Source organism: Cetorhinus maximus, chromosome 2 (assembly GCF_964194155.1).
Source record: "Cetorhinus maximus chromosome 2, sCetMax3.hap1.1, whole genome shotgun sequence".
Classification (NCBI taxonomy): domain Eukaryota; kingdom Metazoa; phylum Chordata; class Chondrichthyes; order Lamniformes; family Cetorhinidae; genus Cetorhinus; species Cetorhinus maximus.
This window is the reverse complement of record NC_135880.1, coordinates 77,455,497-77,481,310: the sequence shown is the minus strand read 5'-3', so window position 1 is coordinate 77,481,310 and position 25,814 is coordinate 77,455,497. Positions and strand designations below refer to the sequence as shown.

General features: G+C 39.0%; 1 protein-coding gene across 2 annotated transcripts in view; it reads right to left on the bottom strand.

Moving 5' to 3' along the window:
* mcc (MCC regulator of WNT signaling pathway) overlaps positions 1-25,814 on the bottom strand; it is a 215,550-nt gene that overhangs the window by 137,860 nt on the left and 51,876 nt on the right. Inside the window, exon 1 of one of the 2 annotated variants that reach the window (XM_078566348.1) lies at positions 21,353-21,768. The exons of the other annotated variant lie outside the window; for it this stretch is intronic. Within the exon in view, the coding sequence (XP_078422474.1) occupies positions 21,353-21,409 (57 nt within the window). The 5' untranslated portion in view covers positions 21,410-21,768. Of the gene's footprint in view, positions 1-21,352; positions 21,769-25,814 lie in introns of those variants that run through there. 2 annotated transcript variants of the gene reach the window in all.

The following is a 25,814-nucleotide window of genomic DNA, read 5'->3' as shown; positions in this document are numbered from 1 at the left end:
AGGAACAGCAATATAGTTCAAAGTCAGGATGGTATGTGGTTTGGAGAGGAACTTGCAGGTAGTGGTGTTCCCATGCATCTGCTGCCCTTATCTTTCTAGGTGGTAGAGGTCACAGGTGTGGAAGGTGCTGTCGAGGATCCTTGCTGAGTTGCTGTAGTACATATTGTAGATGGTACATACTGCTGCCACTGTGCTTTGGTGGAGGAGAGAGTGGATGTTGAAGGTGGTGGATGGGGCGCCAATACAACCAAATGGTTTGTTAGCCCAATTCAGCCATAATGCTGTGGGTCTGGAGTCATATGTAGACCAGACCTAGTCAAAATAGCAGATTTCCTTCCTTGAAGGACATTAATGAACTAGATGGGCTTTACAACAATCCATTTCATGATCATTACTGAGACTAGCTTTTTATTCCCGATTTATTAATTAATTGAATTTACAGTCCCCAACTATTATGGTGGATTTGAATTCGTTGCTGGAGCATTCGTCCAGGCCTCTCGATCATCAGGTCAGTAACATGATTACTATGTTACCGTTCCCGTTGGTCTCAAGGTTCAGAAAACCGGGCCACTGAGTTGCGACACGTTGGTTCAAATTGGTGTTCAGCGGCATTTAGGACAGGAGAAAAAGAGCCATAGAACCATAGAAGGTTACAAGTCATCACATCTTGCCAACCGTCCAAAAATAATCCCCAAGCCCCACTCTTTCCCCATAGACCAAGCATCTTCCTCTGCTTCAAACGTTCATCCAATTTTCAGTAAAAAGTTCAACAGTAGTTGCCTCAGCCGGTCCTGTAGTACAGCATTCTATGCACTAACAACTCTAACAATTCTCCTCGCACTCAAATCACAAATGCAAATTGTTAACACTTTGTCACTGACGCATTAACCAAAGAAAATACTTTTCCCTATTTAAAACTTTTCAAAATTTTCAAGTCCTCTATTTATTCCCTTTCTGCTACAGTGAAATAGACCAAATTATCTTACTTCTCTTTGATTTATAAAGTTTCTCATTCTTTGGTATATCATGCTGAATCCACCCTTTGCTATGCTTTTCCATATGGAGCAACCAAAGCCACAGTAGTCTCTAAATGTGACCTAAACAATGTTTGCCTTTCATTTAAATAAACTCTTTGCTCTTGTACTTTATAAATCTCAAAATATTCTGGGACTATATATAAAATTATTATTTACATGTACTCATAGTTCCGAAGAATTATGTATTTGCATCCCTAGGTCTGTGTTCCTCAACAATCTTCAGTATTTTTGCATTGAGTGTATGTTCCCATTCCACACTTTTTCTTTCAAAATGCTCACATCACATTTGCCTACGTTAAGTTACATCTGCAACCTAGCTACTCATATCGCTGATTTGTCTCTATGTCCATCCGAAGTCTTTTGCAGTTATCCTCACTATTTATCAAACACTGCTTTGCATCATCTGGGTCATGCTTGCAGACAGACTGAAGGTGTTCCACAAAGCAGTCACCCAGTCTGCGTTTGGTCTCTCCAATGTAGAGGAGACTGCATTGGGAGCAGCGAATGCAATAGACCAAATTGAAGGAGATGCAAGTGAAGCGCTGCTTCACCTGAAAGGAGTGTTTGGGCCCTTGGGTGGTGAGGAGGTAAAGGGGCAGGTGTTGCACCTTCTGCGATTGCATGGGAAGGTGCTGTGGGAGGGTGCCGTTCCTCCAACGCAAACTGGAGGAACAGCACCTCATCTTCCGATTTGGCACTTTACAGCCTTCTGGACTTAACATCAAGTTCAACAACTTCAGACCATGAATTCTCTCCTCCATCCTCACCCCTTTTTTATCCCTTTTCATAGACTGATGTTGGACAAGTGGGTTCCGGTTTGTCGGGCACTGACAGCAGTACTGGGGAAAGTGGGAGCTGTACCGTTGGGACAATCTACTCCTGTAATGTCCTGGAACGATTGTTCTTCCAAATCGCATAACTAGGGAAGTAGAAAGGGTTTTAAACTAAACAGAGGCGGTGGGGGGGGGGTGGTGAGGAGATCAAACTTGGGTAGATCTGACAAATCAAGGGGTAGATTCAAGGCAGGAGTCCATAATATTAACATGGGAAAAGAGGGTCAGAGAATAGCAGGAAGGGGCAGAGGTATAAAACCTAAGAATATGCCAATAGTCAAGACTAGATGTTACAAAGATAACAAAAAGAAAACTAAAGGCTCTGTGTATCTGAATGCACTTACATTCACACCTAAGTAAATGAATTGATAGCACACATTGGAAGTAAATATGATCTGACAGCCATTATGGAGACGTGGCTACAGGATGACAAGGACTTGTTGGGTCCTGAATATTGAGGGGTATATAACATTCAAGAAGAATAGGAAGCTAGGTAAAGGTGGAGGCACAGCACTGTTGATCAAGATGGCACTTATGCAATAGTTTGACATGACTTTGATTCAGGAGATCAGGATGTAGAATCGGTTTGGGTGGAGATGAGGAATAGTAGGGGAAGGAGTCACTAGTAGGAGTGGTCTACAGGCCCCCTAACTGGAACCACAATTTAGGACAAAGGATACAAGAAGAAATATTGGGTGCTTATGATAAAGGGACGGCAATAATCATGGGTAATTTTAATCTACGTATAAATTGGAAAAGTCAGATTGGCAGCAGTAGCCTGGATGAGGAGGTCACAGAATGCTTTCGAGATAGTTTCTTAGAGCAGCACATTCTGGAACCAACCAGAGAGCAGGTTATATTCGACTTGATATTGTGTAATGTGACAGGATTAATGAGCTCGGACTGAAGGTACCCCAGGTAGCAGCGACCACAATATGACTGAATTTTACATCCAGTTTGAAAGGGAGAAGAGTGGGTCTAAGACTAGTATTTTAAGCTTAAATAAGGGCAACTACGTGGGCATGAAAGCTGAGCTAGCTGAAGTGAACTGGTATTGTAGGCTAGGGGATAGACCAATACAGAAGCAGTGACAGACATTTAAGGGGATATTTCAGAATACTCAGAATAAGTATATCCTGACTATAATGAAAAATTCTAAAGGAAGGGCTCACCATCCGTGGCTAACTAAAGTAGTTAGGGAAAACATCAAACTTAAGGAAAAAAAGCACATAGCTGCACAAAGATGAGTTGCAGGTCAGATGATTGGTCAGAATATAGAGAACGGCAGAGAATGACTGAAAGGTTAATCAGGAGTAAGAAATTAGAGTATAAGAGGAAGCTAGCTAGAAATATAAAAACAGGTAACAAGAGTTTCTACAGGTACTTAAAAAGAAAACAAGAGAGTGTTGGTCCTCTCAAGAGTGACAATGGGAGTTAATAGTAGATAATAAGGAAATGGCGGGATGAAATGAACAAATATTTGCTTCTGTCTTCACTGTAGAGGATACAAAAAAAATTCCAGTACTGGCTGTAAATCAGGTGGTGGAAGGGAGAGGGGAACTTAGTTAAATTACAATCACAAGGGAAGCAGTACTGAGCAAACTGACGGAGGTTATAGCTGGATACTTAGAGAAATTTGAGGTAACGAGGAAGAGTCAGCATGATTTTGTGAAAGGGAAATCTTGTTTAACCAATTTATTGGAGTTCTTTGAAGGCATTTGATAAGGTGCATATCAAAGGTTATGGCAGAAAATAAAAGCTCATGGTGTTGTGGGTGACGTATTAGCATGGATAGACCATTGGCTGGCTGGCAGAAAACAGAGTATGCATAAATGAGTCTTTTTCTGATTGGCAGGGTGTGACAGTGTAGTCCGTCAGGAGTCTGTGCTGGGGCCTCAACTTTTTACAATTTATATCAATGACTTAGTTGAAGGGAGTGAAGGCATGATAGCTAACTTTGCAGATGACACAAAGATAGGTAAGAAAGTATGCTGTGAAAAAGGCATATGGTGATTGCAGACAGATACAGATAGGTTGAGTGAGTGGGCAAAAGTACGGCAGATGGAAGATAATGTTGGAAAATTTGAAGTTATTCACTTTAGTAGTAAGAACAAAAAAGCAGAGTATTAAACGGAGAATCGCTGCAGAATTCCAAACTGCAGAGGGATCTGGGTGTTCTAGTGCATGAGTCACAAAAAGTTAGTCTGCAGGTACAGCAAGTAATTAAGCCGACTAATGGAACACTAACCTTTATTACGAGAGGAATTGAACATAAGAATAAGGATCTTATGTTTCAGTTATACAAGGCATTGGTGAGACCACATCTCGAATAGTGTGTGTAGTTTTGGTCTCCTTATAAGGAAGGATGTAAATGCATTGGTGGTGGTTCAGAGGAGGTTTACTAGATTGATACCTGGAATGAGCAGATTGTCTTATGAGGAAAGGTTAGACAGACTGGGTTTGCTTCCGCTGGATTTTAGAAGAGTGAAGGGTGACTTGATTGAAGTATATAAGATCCTGAACCATCTTGACAAGGTGAACAGAGAAAGGATGCTTCCTCTTGTGGGTGAGTCCAGACTAGGGGACACTGTTTTAAAATCAGGAGTTGTCCTTTTAGGGGCAGAAATTAGGAGATTTTTTTCTCTGAGGATTGTGCGACTTTGGAACACTCTGCCTCAGAAGGTGGTGGTGGCAGGGTCACTGGATACTTTTAAGGCGGAGGTAGATTGATTCCCTTGCCTAACAAGAATCTAAGGTTATCAGGGGTAGATGGGAATCTGGAATTCAAAACACAAATAGATCAGATGATCTTAATGAATGGCAGCACAGGCTCAAGAGGCCAAATGGCCTACTTCTGCCCCTACTTCGTATGTTCGTATTTAAGAGGCTTTAAGTAACTTATGTAAACAGAACACTTCATCGATTAACCTCAGTTAACACTTGACAACATATACCAAAATAAGGAAAGCGAAAGGTGGCTCTAAAACTCTTAACTCAGTTCAAGTGTGGGTTTGGTGTAAAAATACAGAAAAAAGGTGACAACTTAAGATTAAATGCACCCGTTTCTCTTTTGCAAGTGAGCCCTCCTGTCTAAACCTCAGGAACATTTCTGGGAAGAGAAATTCAGTCATGTAACATTTTCTAAAACATAATTACTCTGATACTTTTCCCCTCTCAGAAAGGATCTTCAGAAAACTAAAGTAAATTTTTACTTCACAAGCAATATGTGACTCAAAAGCTCGTGTTTGTGCCATAGCTTGTCCATGCATAAAAATATTATCATGACTATAAACTACGTAATAACAAGGAATGCATAGCAATAGCTAAAAAACAGGATTCATAATCCAAAAGCATAGCAATAGAAAACTAAGACAATTACGTTACAACTCCAGTATGTCTTTGAAGTGGTTTCTCTTCACACCAATGTTGAAACTGTAACACAAATCCAGAATCTGGACTCAATCCAACTACAGAACAAAGCACAGCGAGACTTCCTTCCTTCAAGGAATCACATGAAGCATCACACTCATTCTACATTCATACAATGAAAATCCAGCCATAGATGCATTCAGATAAAAAAATAATCACATGAACAGAAGCAGCCACTTTCATTTACATTGCTGTGTATTTATTTTCAACATGTCTGACAAATTGTCATTTAGCTTGTCCAATAATGTTTAAGAGATCAGTTAAGAAATTGATAGATTACTCCGCGATCTCTCAAAATTCAACAAATTAGACATCTCCTATGTACTACGAAGGGAGTGTAAGGTGATTTGCAAAGCAGTCAACAAACCAAACTGCTCAATCTGTTGAACCAAAAACACAATAAAGCATCTGACTTAAACATGATATTAAATGGGTGTTTGTCATTTGACATTGCAAAATATTCACTCATCTGCATAAAGATTTGTTCAGTCAAATCAGAAAAATACCGTTCTAAAAAAACACGTGGGGATATGTATACATCATACATATTTAAATTCAGCAATGTGTGTGAAGGTGCAATGGTCCATGATACAGAATACCTAAAGTGAAAACAAGGCAAATCAATCTTAAAAGAAAATCATCTTTTTATTTAATTTTTATTTAAGAAATTCACCACAGTATAACAAGTCATATGCAAGAATCAACATGAGTGGCATAAAATCTCATGCTAACACCTTCCTGATAGCAAAGATTGTGCAAAGATCCATTAGAACTGTCCCAAGAGGGCATGGAGGAGTAGTATTGACTAAGCTAGCAACTCCCTGAAGATCCGAATCATGAAGTCAAAGTCATTACAGCACAGGAGGCCATTCAGCCCACAAGTGCCAGCTGTCTTTAGAGGGATCCGATCAATCTAATTCGAACACTTTATCCTTGCAGCCCTAGAAGTTTATTTCTACCAAGTACATATCCAATTTCCTTTAGAAACCATTGATTGTCTGCTTCCACTGCTCTCAGATGGAGTTCCAGGTCATTACCATTTACTGCGTAAAAATGTTCTTCTTTAGATTCTCCCTTTATCTCTTGCACAAAACCTTAAATTCGTGTCCCTTCGTCCTCGTACCATCAACTTATGGCAACAGCTTTTCTTTATTTATCTTAGGTAAACCTGTCATAATTTTGTACACCTTTACCAGATCACTCCTCAACCTCCGTTGAGAGTTGAAAGAACAGGAATGACAGGAGAGACGATTTTGGCCAGATACAGTGACCAGTCCATTGAAGTTGATTTTGCAGGAGTTTTGCCCGAATGCTTGTGGACCTTCCTTCGAAAATGACAAGTGCTTGTTCAACAGTCCTCCCACTAAATCTGGAGAATGCAGCGGATGCACTGCTGATGGAATTTCTGCAGCACTCTTAGCTGTCGCTGGCACACAGTCCAGTTCTCACTAAAGTACAGGAGCGTGGTGACAACAAATGCTTTGTAAACTAAGACTTTTGCTGACTTGGAGGACTTTTCTGTCAAACACTTGCTGCCGTAGTTTGTAGAAGGCTGATGCGGTGCGACATCACCTCGCCAACGTTCACCTTTTGAAAGAGGTGACTATCAAGTTGACTGGGATTGGAGTTGATGCACACTGCTGACCAGAGTGCCTGGAGACAGTCAGGAAGAGCGTGGAAAAAGCAGAGGGCAAAAGAAATGACCAGATGGTTAAAAAGAGAGCCCAATGGAAGTAAAAAAAAAATCAGTTGACCTCAGGCCAACACTATTTATCTGTGCCAGCTGTAAAAGGGATTGCCTACTCATAAGTCAACCTCTACAGCCACAATAGAAGATGTTCAATCCAGAAGTGACATCTGGGCACAGTCCATCGTCTCTGGAGATAGACAGATGCTTACTACTATTTATTTTATGATAAAAAACTATATATATTTCATCTAATACTATGTAACTATATGTCATAAATTAATTACAAAACTTCACATTGAAATCCTTCAAGATAATTCTGATCACTATCTGAATTTGTCCCAATAGCCTTGTTGTATAACATGATCAAACAGATCTACCTCCTCTTCATCATCAGCGGTGATGAATTTTGGCATCATCATTCCACAAGTAATCATCAATGGTACCATTGGAGGCACCTTATATTCCACATTTTAGAAATTAATTTTTGACAATATTGGGATCAAGTTCATTCCACTTGTCTGTGACTCATTGCCAGTGAGGGTGGTTGGTAATACCGCCTTTAGTGAATGTTTCATTGCTTCCCAACATCCAATTGTTCCACATCTTTCAGATACTGTCCTTGAGAGCTTTATTTACACACAAATAAAAGAACTAAACAACACTTCTAAGATCAGGGAGAATAACTGCCACGTCTGTGCTGGTTAATCTCACCTCAAAGACTACATCATCGATAGGGCACTCACCTGACTTGGAAATATATCGCTGTTTCTTCACTGTAGTTGGGTCAAAATCCTGGAACTTCCTCCCTAATAGCACTGTGGGTACACCTACACCACAAAGACTGCAGCGGTTCAAGAAGGCAGCTCACCACCGCCTTCTCAAGGGCAATTAGGGATGGGCAATAAATGCTGGCATAGCCGGCGACACCCACATCCCGTAAATGAATTTTAAAAACACAGCGCAGTGGCTGGTGAATATTGCCTATGGAGAACTGAAGAGCGGCTCTGGAGGAGCTGATATAAAAGTTTAACTTTAGTTTGTTCCTTGCTATCCTCCATTACTAATATAAGCTTTATACTTGGTCCACTTGGCACACTGAGGTCCAGCAATGCCTCCTTCCTACTTGAACCAATAACATACTGGTCAAGGAAGTTCTCCTGAACATATTTTAGAAACTCTTCCCCTTCTTTTCCCCTTACTCTAACATTATCTCAATCGCTACTTGAGTAAAGTCCCCCAATATCAGCACTTTATAGTTCTTGCACATTTGTGAATTCCCTGAAGACTTGCTCCTCTATCACACACTCACTATTTGGAAGCCTATAGAATAATTGCATTAGCGTGACCATACCGTTTTTGGCTCTCAACTCTGGTTCAAGGACATCCTTTCCAACTGAAATGTTTTCCCTAATGAGTACTGCCACCCCACCTTCCTTTTCTCCTTTGCTAGCTTTTCTGAACACTTTATATCATTGAATATTAAGCATCCAGTACTTAATTTTTAAAGCCACGTTTCTGCTATTGCCACTACATCATACTCCAACATGGTTATTTTTGTTTGTAGCTCAATAACCTCATTCACCACACTTTGTGCATTTACATACATGCATTCTAAACCTGTTTTTGTTCTCCTTGTAGCCCTTTTTGGTCTGCTCATATCTAATATGGTACTATTTCCTTCCCTAGTATTATTCAACACACACTCCTTTATGCACCTTATTTCTCTTTTCTGCTTCAATTTGCTGGTGTCCACCCCCCTGCCAATTTAGTTTAAAGCCTCCTCAACTACACTCGAGAACTTCCTCCTGAGCACATTGGTCCCAGCCTTGAGGTGCAAACCTTTTTGAATAGGTGCCTCCTGCCCCAGAATGGATCCCAATGCCACAAGAATCTGAAGTCCTCCTATTTTACTATTTTTACCTTCTGTAGTGCTTGGCAATGGGAGTAATCCAGAGGTTACTATCTACTGGGTTAAATGAAAATTACATTTTTAAACAATGTAGTACAATATAAACCACAGCAAAATAACAGGAAGAACTTGCAATGCATTTTGCTTATTTCCAATGAAAAGATGAGTTAAAGATATGTTTCAAAAATTATATAAGGTTTTTTTGTTGATTTAAAAACATGTAAATTTTGTTTCAACATCTTTCTTACAAGCGCAACAAAAAAAAGTGTCCAGCATATTGCCTCGCACTTCAACTAATAATGGAACGTGAAAAAAGGCTCCAAGCAGGGTGCAGTTCCTGGTGCACATCGTGCTCCTAATGTTTTCATATTTTCAGCTGGAGAACAAAGTACCAACATGAAGCAAATGGGGCAAAGGTTGGTATATGGAGTTAGGTCATAGATCAGCCATGATCGAATACAAATATTTATTCCCTCTTAAGAATAGGTTCGAGGGGCTAAATGGTCGATTCCTGCTCCAATGTTCCCAAGGTGGTTGTCTCCCATCAGCTGCAAATTAGATATCCATCACCTCCACATAAAATATTATATAAAATCACTTGCTAAATACTGTACTCATTAATCATATGATCAATATTACAATGAACAGATTATAGAAAAATTTCACTGTTTCACTCTTCCACCCATTATCCAAGCTTTGTTGCAAAACAAGATCAAATCAATTGTCTTATTTCACACTTCTACCATTTCTGAATGTGTCTGTTTTCTATATTTAGTCTCCCCAATTCAAAAATGCCCCATTGCCCCCAGGTCAGAGACAGTGCAGTTTTCATCTAGCCACTAGCATTCACACTTGCTTGTGGCAAGGGTGGCACAATTAGTTTCAGCACCACTTAGGGAAGGGAAAGTCAGCCTGTTATTACTGAATCACTAAACAGTTATCTCTACTGAAAAGTATGTTAATGTAGATGTTGGTCGAAGACAGGATTGGGCTAGGTTGTGATGTCCTTCACAGCTGAATAGTTGATAAGATTCAACAACCAAGCTGACCCAACTGTCACTTAGTTTTTCCTCATAGAACAAGTGGAATTAGTCACAAACAACTAGCTACCTGTACACAAACCATTTAGAAGCCTAAAGCTCTATAAATACACACATCATTCAATTTATCCTGACAAGTACAAATCAATTGGGAAAAAAAGATAGAAACAAAGATTTTGGAATAATGTATAATTGTCTACTTAAACAGAATAAGACAGCAAGATGGCACTGGTAGTTTAACTATTGATGTGTAGTAACATTACTCTCCACAAACTCCATTTGCAAACACTGTCTCAGACTCAAAACTCTGCTCCAATATCCTACACTGCACTCACCCATCACCTTTATCCTCGCTGACATACACTGTACCCCACTCTACCAACAATTCAAGTCATGTTTAAATCCCTCCATGGGCTCTCTCCTCACTAGCTCTGTAACCTCTTCTGATTCTGGTCTCTTGTGCATCCCAAACCCCCTTCACCACACCATGAGGAGTCATGTCTCCAGCCATCTAGACCTCTTGCTCTGGAATTCGCTCCCTAAACTCTCCCATCTCTTCACCTCCCTTTCCTCCTTCAAAAATCTCTTGAAAACCCATTTCTTTAATGAAGGTTTTGGTTAATCCTGCCAGTATCTCCTCTTTTGACTCAGCAACATTTATTTCTGATTACACTTCTTTGAAACAGACATTTTTCTACTTTATATAAATGTAAGTTATCCTTAAGGATTATTTTCTGCAAAATTTCATAATAATGAGAACTATGAAAAACATATGTGCAATAGCTCATAATAAAGTATATGGAGGAATTGAAGCAATCTATTTTATTATTCATTTACGGGATGTGGGCATCACTGGCTGGGCCAGCATTTATTGCCCATTACTAATTGCCCTGGAGAAAGTGGTGGTAAGCTGCCTTCTTGAATCGCTGCAGTCCACATGGTGTAGGGACACCCACAGAGCTGTTAGAGAGGGAGTTCCAGGATTTTGACCCCGTAACAGTGAAGGAACGGCGATATATTTCCAAGTTAGGATGGTGAGTGGCTTGGAAATGTTCCCATGTGTCTGCTGTCCTTGTCCTTCCAAATGGCAGCGGTTGTGGGTTTAGAAGATGCTGCCTAAGGAGTCTTGGTGAGTTTCTGCAGTGCATCTTGTAGATGGTACACACTGCTGCCACCGTTCATCGGTGGTGGAGGGAGTGAATGTTTGTGAAAGGGGTACCAATCAAGTGGGCTGCTTTGTCCTGGATGATGTCAAGCATCTTGTGTCATTGAAGCTGCACTCATCCAGGCAAGTGAACAGCATTCCATCACACCCCTGACTTGTGCCTTGTTCAGCATATTGCTGTTTTTAAATGGAATACTTGAGCAACTCAATCCTAAAGTATCTCAATTGAGTCAAACACCATACCGGCTGTAATAGCTCAAACTGATATGATCAGGGTACTTATTAGCTTTTACGTACTATGGCTGAGACAATGCAGGTTGAAGCATTTAACGTTTCCTAAAATTCTGTGAAAAACAGGTCCAACTTTCAAATAAAAATAAGTAAAGGCTCCAAATTAGCAGTATGCATTCTCATCCTACAGCATATTTCACTTAAACCTGATTTATCAAAAGGGAGTGAATGCTTTCTAATTTCTAAACAAAATGCTGGATGATAGCTTGACAAATAAACATCCACTTTCGACTATTCACATTTAATGAGCAAGAGCTTGCAAATCCTTTAACATAACCCTTTCATTTTCACCATTACCATTGGACTCTAAAGCAATGAGTCCCATCACCACTCTTAAATATAAAGAAAATATTCCAAAAAATAAGCTAATCTGAGCATTAGTGTCATGAATTAAACAGTAAATATCAATTTATTTCCCGACATATAAAACATGTTAAAGCCTAAGTAGGTAAAAGCAATGTGAAAATAAAATGGTAAAAACAAAAAACTACTGCGGATGCTGGAAATCCTAAACAAAAACAGAATTACCTGGAAAAACTCAGCAGGTCTGGCAGCATCGCTGGAGAAGAAAAGAGTTGACGTTTCGAGTCCACATGACCCTTCAACAGAACTGAGTGTAGTTAGGAGAGGGGTGAAATATAAGCTGGTTTAAGGTTGCATTCGTTGCTCCCAATGCGGTCTCCTCTACATTGGAGAGACCAAACACAAACTGGGCGACCACTTTGCAGAACACCTGCGGTCTATCCGCAAGAAAGACCCAAACCTCCCTGTCGCTTGCCATTTTAACACTCCACCCTGCTCTCTTGCCCACATGTCTGTCCTTGGCTTGCTGCATTGTTCCAGTGAAGCCCAATGCAAACTGGAGGAACAGTACCTCATCTTCCGACTAGGCACTTTACAGCCTTCCGGGCTGAATATTGAATTCAACAACTTTAGATCTTAAACTCCCTCCCCCCATCCCCACCCCGTTTCCTCCCCCTCCCTTTTGTTTTTTTTTGTTTTCAGTAATTTATATAGATTTTTCTTTTCCCACCTATTTCCATTATTTTTAAATCTACAACTAATACCTTGTCAGTCTTTCCACCCCACCCCCACTAGAGCTGTACCTTGAGTGTCCTGCCATCCATTCTTAATTAGCACTTTTCTTAGATAATATCACCACCTTCAACACCTCTTTGATCCTTTTGTCTGTGACATCTTTTGATTATCTGCTCCTACCACTGCTTGCTTGTCCCTACAACCACCCCACCCTCAACTTCTCTCCCCCCACCCCCCATCTTAAACCAGCTTATATTTCACCCCTCTCCTAACTACACTCAGTTCTGTTGAAGGGTCATGTGGACTCGAAACGTCAACTCTTTTCTTCTCCACCGATGCTGCCAGACCTGCTGAGTTTTTCCAGGTAATTCTGTTTTTGTTTTGAAAATAAAATGGACTGTTTATGGAAATTTACATTTAATTTCACATCAGATTTGCACTTGATTATGATTTTAAACCAAAGAGACACCAGTCATCTAAAATGTGATTAATTGCCCAAATGCTGTGAGTAGATAGTGCTTCCACTCTAAAACTCCTGACTCTCAGAATTGTTACAGAGTGGAAGGAAGCCATTTGCCCTGTCGTGATTGTCCCAGCTTTATGAATGAGCGATTCACCTGGTGCCCTTTCCCTCCCTTCTCCCCATAACCCTGCACATTCTTCTTTTTCGGATAACAATGCAATTCCCTTTTGAATGCCTTGATTGAACCTGCCTCTGAAGCAGCACATTCCAGATCCTAACTACTCATTGCGTGAAAATGTTTCTCATGTCTCCATTGTTTCTTTGCCAATTATCTAAGTAACAGTTTCTCCCGATCTACTCTGTCCAGGTTCCTCATGATTTTGAATCCTCTTTCAATCTCCTCTCAACCTTGTCTTCTCCAAGGAAAACAGTCCACGGCTTCTCCGATCTAACAATATAACTGAAGTTCCTTACCCTGGAACCATTCTTGTGAATTTTTTCTGCACTCTCCCTCTTAATGCCTTCACATCTTAAAGTGGGATGAACTGCACCCAAAACTGGATGCAATATTCCTGCTGAGGCCAAACCAGTATTTTTATACAGTTTTAACATAACTTTGCTCTTGTACTCTATGTCCCCATTACTAAAGGCTAGGACACTGTATGCTTTCTTAACTGCACTCTCAACCTGTCCTGCCATCTTCAATGGCTTATGCGCATATACACCCAGGTCCATCTGCTCCTGCATCCCCTTTAGAATTGTACCCTTTATTTTATATTGTCTCTCCATGTTCTTCTTACCAAAATTAATCACTTCACATTTCTCTGCAGTGAATTGCATCTGCCACTTAGACAAGTTGGTGGAATGGCTGGCCATGTCCTACTGATGTTCTGCACTATCTTCCACACAGTTCACAATGCTTCCTAGTTTCATGTTATCCGCAAACTTTGAAACTGTGTCCTGTATACCAAGGTCTAGGTTATTAATATATATCAGGAAGAGCAAGGGTCCGACGACTGGGGAACTCCACTACAAGCCTTCCTCAGTCCAAAACACATCCATTAACCACTACTCTGTTTTCTGTCACTCAGCCAATTTTGTATCTACATTGCTACTGTCCCTTTTATTCCATGAGCTATGACTTTGCTCACAAGTCTGTTGTGCGACACTATACCAATGCCTTTTAGAATTCCATGTACATTGCATCAACAACATTACCCTCATCATCCCTCTGTTACCTCTTCAAAAAACTCCAGTAGGTTAGTTAAACACTATTTTTCCGCAAGAAATCCATTTAAGTTTTCCTTAAATAACCTATGTTATGACATGGCAGATGATGAGTGCCAGGCGGGACAAATCCACGAGGGAAACTTGATCACGCAGTCACAATTGCTTTGCAATTTGTATTTTATTTCAAGATGCATGCCCCAAATTCAGAAGTAAAAGACTACCACGACTTGAGGTTTTTAGAAAACTAAATTAAACATTTATTAACAAAAGAAAAGATTTCAAGCACATACTTAGATCTACAAATTACCATAATAACTCCTAAAACGCATAATTAATCTGGCTCCCAGTTACACCTCCATTGAGGCAACAGTAAAAACAAATAGATTTAAACAGACCCAGGCAAAGCAACACTATACCCAGGATAGGAGAATTCAAAGTGAGTTTTCTCAGCTTTGGTTCCTATAGACAGCAACTTGATGCAGAGACTGGAGGTTTTACACACTTGTTAGATCTTAGAATGCCTTCTCCTTTGACACATAGCCTCATCTCCTTTATACATGTTTCTCCCTTTTTAATGCAAATTCCATTGTTCCGATATACCTTTGGAACTTTACATTTCTCATAATATAAATCTTTTCATAGTGTTCATATTATCAGTAACCTTTGGGAAAAATAAACACATTGTTTGGCTTAGCTTCTTCTGACTAGGTGTAACATCTTACCAAAACAAAAGCAGAATTACCTGGAAAAACTCAGCAGGTCTGGCAGCATCGGCAGAGAAGAAAAAAGTTGACATTTCGAGTCCTCATGACCCTTCAGCAGAACTGAGTATAGTTAGGAGAGGGGTGAAATATAAGTTGGTTTAAGGTGGGGGGGAGAAGTTGAAGTGGGGGGGGCGGGTTGTAGATCTCTTTGGAATTCAAATTAACCTAATTTATCTAAAAATACAAATTTTCCTTCCACCTCACATTCTAAAATTTCAGCCATGTTTACGTATTTAGCATTTCAAACCTAGCTTCGTTTTTATAACTCAAAGCCTCCAGACCAGCTGTCTCCAAATCAATGAAATCCTCCACACACACAGATACGAACACAGAAACTATCCAATCCCTACCTATTAACCTACCTTAACAATAAAACGCAATAATATTATGAGAATTATTATATTTTCATGACACCTGCATTTGCTCATGTTTGTCCATTTGCCCATTTTGTCCTGAATCATTGTTTCTAGAAGCTTCCCAAAGTTAAACTAACTGGCCTGTAGTTGCTGGGCTTATTTTTATATCCTTATTTGAACAAAGGTGTAACATCAGCAATTCTCCAGTCCTCTGGTACCACCCCAGTCTAAGGAAGACTGGAAAATTATGGCCAATGCCTCTGCAATTTTCACTCACTTTCCTCATCTCATCCGGTCCCAGTGCCTTATCAACTTTAATTGCAGATAGCCTACCCAATAACTCATCAATTTTAAACCCTTTGAATATCTGAATTGCCTTCTCTTTCGCCATGATCTGTGCAACAGCATCTTCCTTGATAGAAAGAGATGCAAATTAGTCATTTAATGCCTTAGCAATACCCTGCCTCCATGCGTAAATTCCCTTTTTGGTCCCTAATCAGCCCCACTCTTCCTTTTACTATTTATATGCCGAGAGAAGACTGTGGGATTCCCTTATAATATGGCTGCCAGTCTCTTTTCATACTTTCTCTTTTCTTCTCTTATTTGCTCTTTCACTTCCCTTCTGAACCTTCTATATTTAGCCCAGTACTTGCTTGTATTATCCACCTGATATCCATCATACGCACACTTTGTCATCTTTATTTTAGTCTTTATCTCTTAACTCATCCAAGGAGCTCTGAATTTGTTTGTCCTACCTTTCCCCTTTGTAGGAATATACCTTGACTGTGCCCAAACTCACTCTCCTTTAAGGTAGCAAGAGTACACTGTTAATTGAAAATGAATTAAGGTATAAGCAAAAATCAAGCTAAACTATTAAAAAAGCCCCAATGGGCAGGATTTAAAAAGATGCTTCAAAATATGAAATGTTCAGTTCTAAGGTTACAGAATGAAAACATGCAACTTTCTTTTAACCTCTCTCCTCCCTCTCAAATGGTAATTTTAAATTGATTATCAAGCGAAGGAAATATGTTTTTTTGCTCAATGTATCAGAACCCTTCATAATTTAAAGACAATCTCCATTATATCATCTTTGTCTTCTCTGATCCAAGGCAAGTATTCCTAGGACCTCCGGTTTCTATAATGGGTGCCCAAAATTATGCACAGCTACCGGATCAAGACTTTGTATAATTAATTCATTATTACTTCCTCACTCTTGAATCCTAAGCTCTTCTTTATAAAATCAAAATTTATGGCTCTACCTACATGCAGACACTTTGAGAATTATGTATTTAATCGCTAGGTCTCTCAATTCATCCAGACCTTTCAGTGTATTTAAATTGAGGATATTGCCCCATTCTTTACTTTGCCTCCCACACTGCTCCATGTTAAAATAGATCTGTCATTTATTTTCCCAAACTACAAACCAGGCTGCTAATCTAACAACGTTCAAAAAGGTGTTCAGTCATCCTTGTTGCTTTCCAAAACCCACACTTTTGTGTCACCAATGCCAACCCATAAGAACACACACACACACCTCTTTGACCAAACTTTGATGATCTCTCCTAATCTTTTCCCCTTTAGCTTAGTTCCTATTTTGGCTCAAACCTTTGGGAAGCCTCTTAGGAGGGTTGTCTAAATTAACAGCGCTATAGATATTTTGTTGTTGTTCCTATGTATTCTTTATCCTTAGCTTTAAAAAGTTGAGTTAAAAATTAAATATGTAAAATAAACCATTATTAAGATCATGTAGGTTTCTGCAAAAAAATGGACAGTTACATAATTCAGACTCCAAAATGTCTATAAAAACTCCAGAAAGCCAGGTACTAAACTGGCTATTATACAAATTTATTTCAGCAAAATGCAAATTACCTATAGCCAAATTTGATCATTTCCCAACTTGTTCATTCTGAATAAACCACATTTTTAAAAAAATTTACTGATACAAATTGCCAGGTAAGGAGACTCAAAACAATCTGAAAATTTGCCCTATTTAACATCAAGTTTAAATGACACTTTACAATATGATTGAATTTAGCTGCACATTTGTGTTTGAGCAGTTTTATTAGGGAGGAGGCGGTGGCATGGTGGCATTGTCACTGGACTGGTATTCCAGAGACCCAGGGTAATGCTCTGGGGACCCAGATGAAATTTGAATTCAATAAAAAAAATCTGGAATTAAAAGTCTGATGACCATGAAACCATTGTCGATTGTTGTAAAAACTCATCTGGTTCACTAACGTCCTGTGGGAAGGAAATCTGCCATCCTTACCTGGTCTGACCTACATGTGGCTCCAGACCCACAGCAATGTGGTTGACTCTTAACTGCCCTCTGAACAAGGGCAATTAGGGATGGGCAATAAATGCTGGCCTAGACAGCAATGCCCACATCCCATGAACGAATAATAAAAAAAAATTAATGTTTCTTTTTACATTAGGATGTCATCTTTTCAGAAGCTCAGGTGTGAAGTTGTTATTTTGACCAAGACCATAGGTCGAGGCAGCACAAGTTAAAGATATCTGGCCAGCCAATAACTTTTGGCAATTTGAGTTACTCGAAACAAGGTAACTAATTCAATTTCGAAAGATTTTCAGATAAGTGTAACATACTTTTATGTAACACATTTTTATCATAGTATTATGAAGAGGGGATGAGATAGGGGAGAGAGAAAAAGCCTGTAAAAACAGAAGAAAAACACACAAGAGGGTGCGGGAAATGGAGGAGCTAGGGCATGAATTCAAGGGACAATTTGGGACAGAGCATAAATCACTTCAGTTTCAGCCCCACAAAAGACAAAACCAAAAACTGAGATTCAGAGCTTCCTATGATTTGCCGCTTCAATTTCCATTCTGCCTCACCATATCTAGTCTCCTATATGGTTCAAACAAAACTCAAAACAAGCTTTAAGAACATCCTTCTGCTGGGAACACTGCAGCTCTTGGGTTTAACTGTACCCTCCATTTTACATTCAGCAGTGTGCACTTTCAACACAGAATCATAGAATGGTTACAGCACTGAAAGAGGCCATTCGGTCCATCATATCAGTGTTAGCTGTTTGTAAGAGCAACTCAGCTAGTTCAGGATAAACTTCTTTATCCAGAGAATGGTTAGAACATTGAACTTCCTACCACAAGGCTTAGCTGGGGTGAGTAGCATAGGAACACTTATACTATATAAATGTATAAATACCATATACTTGGAAAGTTGTCATTTTTCATTGTGTTTGCATTGCAAACCATTATTAAATATTCAGCTTATGAAAAGGACCATACGCATTTATGCCAGCTGGGCTTTTGCAAACAATGATATCACTCCATAATGTTGCCCTATGTTTTGTGATGAACTAATGTCGGGACTTGAAGTTGCTTCCTGAACAAGGTTGTTGGCCAACAAAAATTGATGACCAGAAGTTGTTTCAAAAATATTTGGAGAAATTGGTTAGTTTGCCTTAATTTGTAATTTATCTTAACTTTAGGATTAGTTTTCATTTCTTGCTTGGTAATTGACTAGTAGATTACCCTTCCGTTGGAATTGGTTTTGTTGCTGTTCATATTTAATTTCACTGCAACTAATTTGCAAGAGGGTGCAACACCCAAAGTTTGACAGACAAACTAGGTCACACTAGTGGATTATAAGAGTTAGACTGCACCTACATCAATGTACCCTCCACTGCAATAAGACTACAAAACTTGCAATACCAAAGGCTTATAAAAACTGGAGAGAAAAGTGGACACCTTCAAAGGTTTAAGGAAGGAATTCCAGAGAGGAGACCATAGACCGCTGAAGGTTATGTCACCAACTGAGAGATGAAGGAATAAGCAGCTAATCTGGGTCTACAAGGATGTAAGTCACAGACAAGCACGACTCCAAAAATGCAGATAAGGCTGCCACATTCCCCTTAGTCTAATGGAATACTATACAGATAACATGGATAAAATGAATATTACAAGTTTTGCAAGTGGCCAGTCTTGCTGTCAATCAAAATATTGCTTTGAAGATACATTCCTATTTTTTGGTTGAACAATTTTTTTTTCCCTCAAATAGGCTTTAGATTGGGAATCATGTGCAGAAAAATATAGTCCCTCATGAGGGCTCGGTGTTTGCCATACCCTAGCTGGTAACATCTTACTTCTCACAAGCTGCACCAAATTTAATTTTAAATCATCAGGTGCTCTTAAGAACTAGACAGTCTTTGAGTAATACATTCATCAGCACTGCATTTCGCTTTTCAATAGTGCTTAAAATTACTTTATATCAAAGGACCATTTAAGTCAATTCTTAAAAGAGAAATTAGTTGCACAATTGGTCAATGTATTATAACCAGAGCTAGTGGCTAAATAATTCTTCATATTGATAAATCACACAAGTAGGTGTGTATTCATGCTACAAAGATATCAGTATGTTAATTCATGCTATAAAGATTAATAGCATCTGCAAAATATTATATAAAGCTGAATATCCACACACACCATTTTTTTAAAAAATCTGCATTAAAATAACCCCACTAAACTTTCCAAACATGGGCACAACTGTGGGGGAGGGGGAAAAATAATCCCTCTCCCAATGCTTTGTGGCATGAATAATGTCCTATGACGCATATTCCTAATACCAGACTTGGATATCTTTCATCGCGCCACCAACCCCTTCCTCCCCATCCCCCAACTTTACCCTTCCAACTTTTCTTAGTGGTTCTGTCTCTGCCCCCAAACAGCTGGAAATATTTTAATATCACAGAGAAAGAACAGAGTCCTTGCCAAATATTCATTGGAAACCTGGAGATCATTACTGTCATTGGTATTCACTCAGACATTTTGTGCTATATTTAATCAAAATAATTTACTAGAGTTTTTTTTTACAGTACATGCTGCAATTTATCCTATTTAATACATCATAGTAGCTTAAGAGCAACATCATTTAAATTGTCTGTTTCAAGTGTGACAATGGCCTCAGTGAAATCTCCCATCAGTAATTTTATTCTACTGAAAGCATGACAGTACTAACCTTTCCATTCTACTTCTGGTACCAATTTACTATTGCAATTATTTCATTTTTAAAAATTCCAAAAATAAGGAGTGGGAAAAATAACTATTATTAAATCATTTTCAAATTACACAATCTAGAACTGATGTCTTTGTTTCTAGATAGCTCGATAGTTCATATCATTGTCACTTAACATTTTGTAAATCTTTTTCACAAGTAAAGAAATGGAGTTATTAATTTATAAAGATGCAGCAATACTATTAATACCATGCAGGTTTAAACAAAAAAGGTATAGTTTGCAATACTGAAGTGTTATAACTTAGCTATTTTTAAGTATCTGTTAGGAAATGAATAGACACTTCATCCCATTTATTGTGCTAAATTATATTACTTTATCGAATTTAAAAACACAAGGCCAAAGTAATGGGGCAATATGGAAAATTCCTTTTTTTTGCCCCAAATGTAAACATACAATTGCATTGTTAAAAAGTAAGTGAAAAAAATGTAAGTCTATAATTCATAACTAGTGATTAGACATTAAATTCAAAGAACAAAACCAAACTTTGTTTCCATGGCAAAGTCCTTACTTCAGCAAAACTGGAATATTTCTGAGGAAGGCTGGGGGGGGGGAGAGAGAGAGAGGGGAGGGAGTGTTTATTAAAGGGACCAAATAAGGAAAATTACTTCTATCTGGTCTTTGCTCGCAACATTAAACTCCCCTAAAGCATTAGCTTCCTGACCCTTCCCCCAGTTAAGAAAACAATCAACTTCATCCTGGCATCTGGAATATCACTGTCTATTAAATGCAAAGAGGAGGGAGACTAAAGCTGCTGCCAGTATTTGTAATTTACTGTCGAATTTAACTGGAAGTTTTGTAACCTGTATATCAAACTAAATAAATTTATCTTAAACATAAAAATTCAAATTTTCTCTACTCAAAATTTTTCCTGCAAAATACACTCGAACCCAACTAACATTCCTGACAAATCTAAACTGATGCTGTGCCAATGCAAAAGCATGCAGATCATTTCCTGACTAATGCTGTAAGCTTCAAAAGTCCAAAGATGCACAAAGTCCATTAAAGTTTCATCTTCCCCACAATCCACTTCCATAGTTATCCAGCTCTCACCTCATTTGTCTCTGCTGTTGAATCAGTTCCACACTTAACAGCAATTCCAGAGCTCATAGTGCTGGCTTTTAGTGTGCAGAATTAAAATGTCTCAGAATTTAAGCCATGTATACAGTGCCAACTGCTTCCAGCTTCTTCTGTCTGCTACTTTCCAGTAAAGCCAGCCATTTTCAACCCAAAACGGACTCACAGCCTGAATTAATGATGCAAGCCTGCTGACATCCTCCACAAGCCGAACATCCTCCACTTAGAAAATAATTAAACGTAGAGTAACACATTATCTCAAAGTGTGATAACATGAGATGAATAATTAATCATCCGTTGGTTAAAAATCTGCCCAGAAGTTGTCCAGCCCCCGCTGCTATGCTCTCTTAGAAGACAAGTCAGTGCTACAGTACCTCCCCCACAGTTTGTGCGCTGTTTAGCTGCTAGATTGAAGGCACCTCCCTGAGGAACTGAAAGTACTGCCTATTTGGTGAGCTTGTCGTAAATGCAGCAGCTCCAGCAGCAAGCCATCCATCTCCTTCATCGGAAGAAAGGTTTGTTTTCAGATTAGATTTCTGCTGTGTCTAATCCCACGTTTGTAGCTTTTAAGCATTGTAAACGTACATGATTTATATACTAAACCGGGCTTTTTCTTGCTATGGTCTATGTAAGAGGGATTTTGTGGCAGAATCCTCGTCAGCAATGGATTCAATTTTCTTTGGAAATTTACCATAAACTGCAGGTACAAAAGGAGTACATACATAAATAAATCCATGAGCTGTCAGCTTTTTTAAAAAACAATTTATAAATCTTTCATTAAGACTCAGTTGGTTCTCCTCAGAAGGCACTTTCACAAAATTCTCTTTGCTTGAAAAGCAAAATTTATTCTGGTGACAGCAAATGGTCAGCAACACTGTACTCACTTAGTCTCATCTCTGATATACAGCCAAAGCATAAACTATAAAGGTACACATTTTGAAGTTCTGTATTAGATTTTTCCTTCCAGAAGCAAGTTCACTTCACAAGGGCAGCATGAAATTTTTTTACTAGTCCAAAATTTAGACGTGATGCTCCAAAAATTCACATTAATGAAACAATGCTAGCAAAATTGAGTGCTCTTTCATCCAGAACAACATTTATTTCTAACGGCTAAAAGCTAGCAAGGCATGGAGACTATTTTATTTATTTCACTGCAGCATCTCTAAAGACCTTCTTTAAACATAACAGCTAATTCCATCAATCCTTCACATTAAATACAACGGTACAAGGTAACAAGCTTTTTCTCTGAAACTGATGACCGCTTCATTCACACATAACAGGCAAAGCTGTGGTTCCCGGTCCTGGTTTAATTTGGTAAACACAAGCCTGGATTCCTGAGTCAGTAATCCTTCACAATCATCTGAAAATGAAAACCTTGTGTGGGAACGATGTGAAGCAGGCAGATATTTAAACTCAATCCATTGCAGGATGACTATGACAAAATTAAGTATAAAGGTCTTGATAAATGGTAAAAGTGAAAAATGGAATTCAAATAACTTTATAAATTGCTAACTGTTAACTCTCTTTAAACTACATTATGTTCTGAGCTAAACAACTCAATTCATAACTTTCCTAACAGCATTTGGTTAGTTTATCTAGCTGCATAAATATTCAAGACATCTATCTCCAAGGTACTAAATTCTTTGAATACTTAATAAATCATACTGCCTGAGATGGCTCACCAGTCTTGCAAAAGTGCTTCTTGTTTTCTGGGATTCCATTACAATAATTCTACACTGAAAAACTACAGCAGAACATCAAATGAAAAAGTTTTGGAAATGCCATTAACTTCACAAGAGATGATGCACATCCTTCCTCGCTCTGGTCTCCATTTTCCTGCACCAAGCCTGCCCTAGCTCAAAAACTGCGACATACTAAAATCAATAATGTTAAAATGATACCATCAAAAAGGCTACCATCCATTTCAGTTATCCTAAATGCTGCAATTCACTGCAAGATTTGATTTGCATAAGCGATTTTCCAGCAACTTACAACCAGCTTTGAAATTTCAATACTGAGCAACTTTTCCTTGCTAAATGGTATGCGTTTTGACAACTCAGTCCAGAAAACATACCTAAATTGACCAGAGAGCTTTGGATAAGCTGAGGGCACTTGCTACTTCAAACATAAATGTACAGAACAGAAGACACAAGCCTGGAAACATTTTGATAAAGTTACATTATTTTATGTCGAGTCTATGAGTTCACTAGTCGAGTAAACTCAAATTGCACGTCTTCATATACACTTGCTAGTTGATGCTTGCTATCAATAACAGACAGACCCCGACATAAGAAAAAACTGTGGTTGTTTATTGCAACAGAAGGCAGAGCACTAAATCCTTGCATGGTCCCACAACCACCTCCAGCTCTAGACTTAGTTAACCAGTAGCCCATGCTGTACAGTGATTGGTCAGTATTGTCACATGGTTAGTCCACTTGCATTATCTTAAAAGGTACATGGTACTCCATTTTACCACACATTATATTTTGTACTGGATGCAACAATGAAGTATTAAATAATGAAAATTAAGCCAGCACCTTAGAAACTGTAAAAAATACCTTTTCCTTTTTACGATTAGGGTAGAATAATTTCCCAACATGATTTAAGTGCCAACATCCTAGAAAATGCTTAGACGGACAAAACTAAAGCTTTAAAGTGCTTTTCTGCATTCCATGCAAATACAAAAAATATTTAGAGGTCTATAATTCAATGAATTAATTCACATCCCATTCTCATACCCCTGTTCCCACTCTCCTATTTCTCATCTACATGCTGCCCCTCAGCAACATCATCCAAAGGCACAGCATTAGTTTTCACATTTACGCAAACAACACCCAGCTTTGCCTCACCACTACCCCTCTCAACTCCTCCACTGTTGCTAAATCAGATTGCTTTTTAAAAATTCTTTCCCGGGATGTGTGTGTCGCTGGCTTGGACAGCATTTATTGCCCATTCCTAATTGCCCTCAAGAAGGTGGTGGTGTGCCGCCTTTTTGAACTGCTGCAGTTCACATGGTGTAGGTACATCCACAGTGCTTATCCGAAATCCAGCACCGGACAAGCAGATGTTTCTTCAATTAATATTGGGAAGACTGAAGCCATTGTTTCCGGTCCACACTCCAAGCTCTGTTCCTGAGCTACCAATTCCACCTCTTTCATGGCAACAGTCTGAGATTAAGCAAGTATGTTCGCAAACTTGGTGTTGCATTTGGATGAACTTCCAACCTCGTGTTTGTGCCATCACTAAGACCGCCTATTTCCACCTCCGCAATATCACCTGACTTCGACTGTCTCAGTTCATCTGCATCTGAAATCTTCATTCATTCCTTTGTTCCTTCTCAATTCCCTCTCAATCTGACTATTCCAATTGCTGGTTTTCCACATTCTATCCTCCATAAACTTGAGGTCACCCAAAACTCTGTTGTCCCATGTCTTAATTTGCAGGAAATCCCATTCCTCTATCAACTGTGCTTGCTAATCGATACTAGCTCCAGGTCAAGCAATGTCTTGACTTAAAAATTCTCACCCTTATTTTCAAATCCGTCGATGGCCTTGCCCCTCCCTACCTCTGTAATCTCCTCCAGCCCCACAACCCTCAGAAATGTTGTGCTACTCTAACTCTAGCCTTTTATGCATTCCCATCTTTAATTCTCCATAATTGGTGGTCATGCCTTCAGTTGGCTAGGCCCCAAGCTCTAGAATTCCCTCTCTACCTTGCTTTCCTCCTTCAAGACATTCCTTAAAATGCATCTCTTTGACCAAGCTTTTGGTCATCTGAGCTAACATCTCCTTATATTGCTCAGTATCATACTTTGTTTTATAGTACTTCTGTGAAAAGTCTTGGGACATTTCATTGCATTAAAGGTGCAGTATAAATAGAAGTTGTTGCTCTGAATTATAGTTAATATGATATCATGTTCAATGAACCACATTCCCCTTAATGCCCCTTTATTTTGATAATAGTGCAACCAAAGAACCAATCATTTCCAAATATTGTCTATAAGACTGGCAGCCTTAGAACTTAGTGGTAAAAATTATTTGCATTATTTTCTTTGAAGAAGTATAATCATCGTCACTTGTCAAGTGTAAAACCCTAAACCAATTCAAAGAAAATAATTGAGGCAATTTGTCCCCACCCTTAAAAAAGTGATCAAATTGAATTCCAGGAAGCCAGTGACCATGAGGCACATCACTCAATAACCTGTGCAGCGTTCATACACTGATTTCAGCCACAGAAAGGAATCTATTCCCTTCCCTTTTGATTGTTTGCAGCAAATTCACATTTACTGTACCAACGTGCTCCCTAGACCGACTAAACTAAGCTTATGTAACTTGTCCTCACTAACGTAAGTATCCATGTTATAGTCCTTAATAAAGACATCTTCCTTTGAAACCTTTCCAAGACTTCTGAGGTGACCAAAACGATAAGAGTGTTCTAG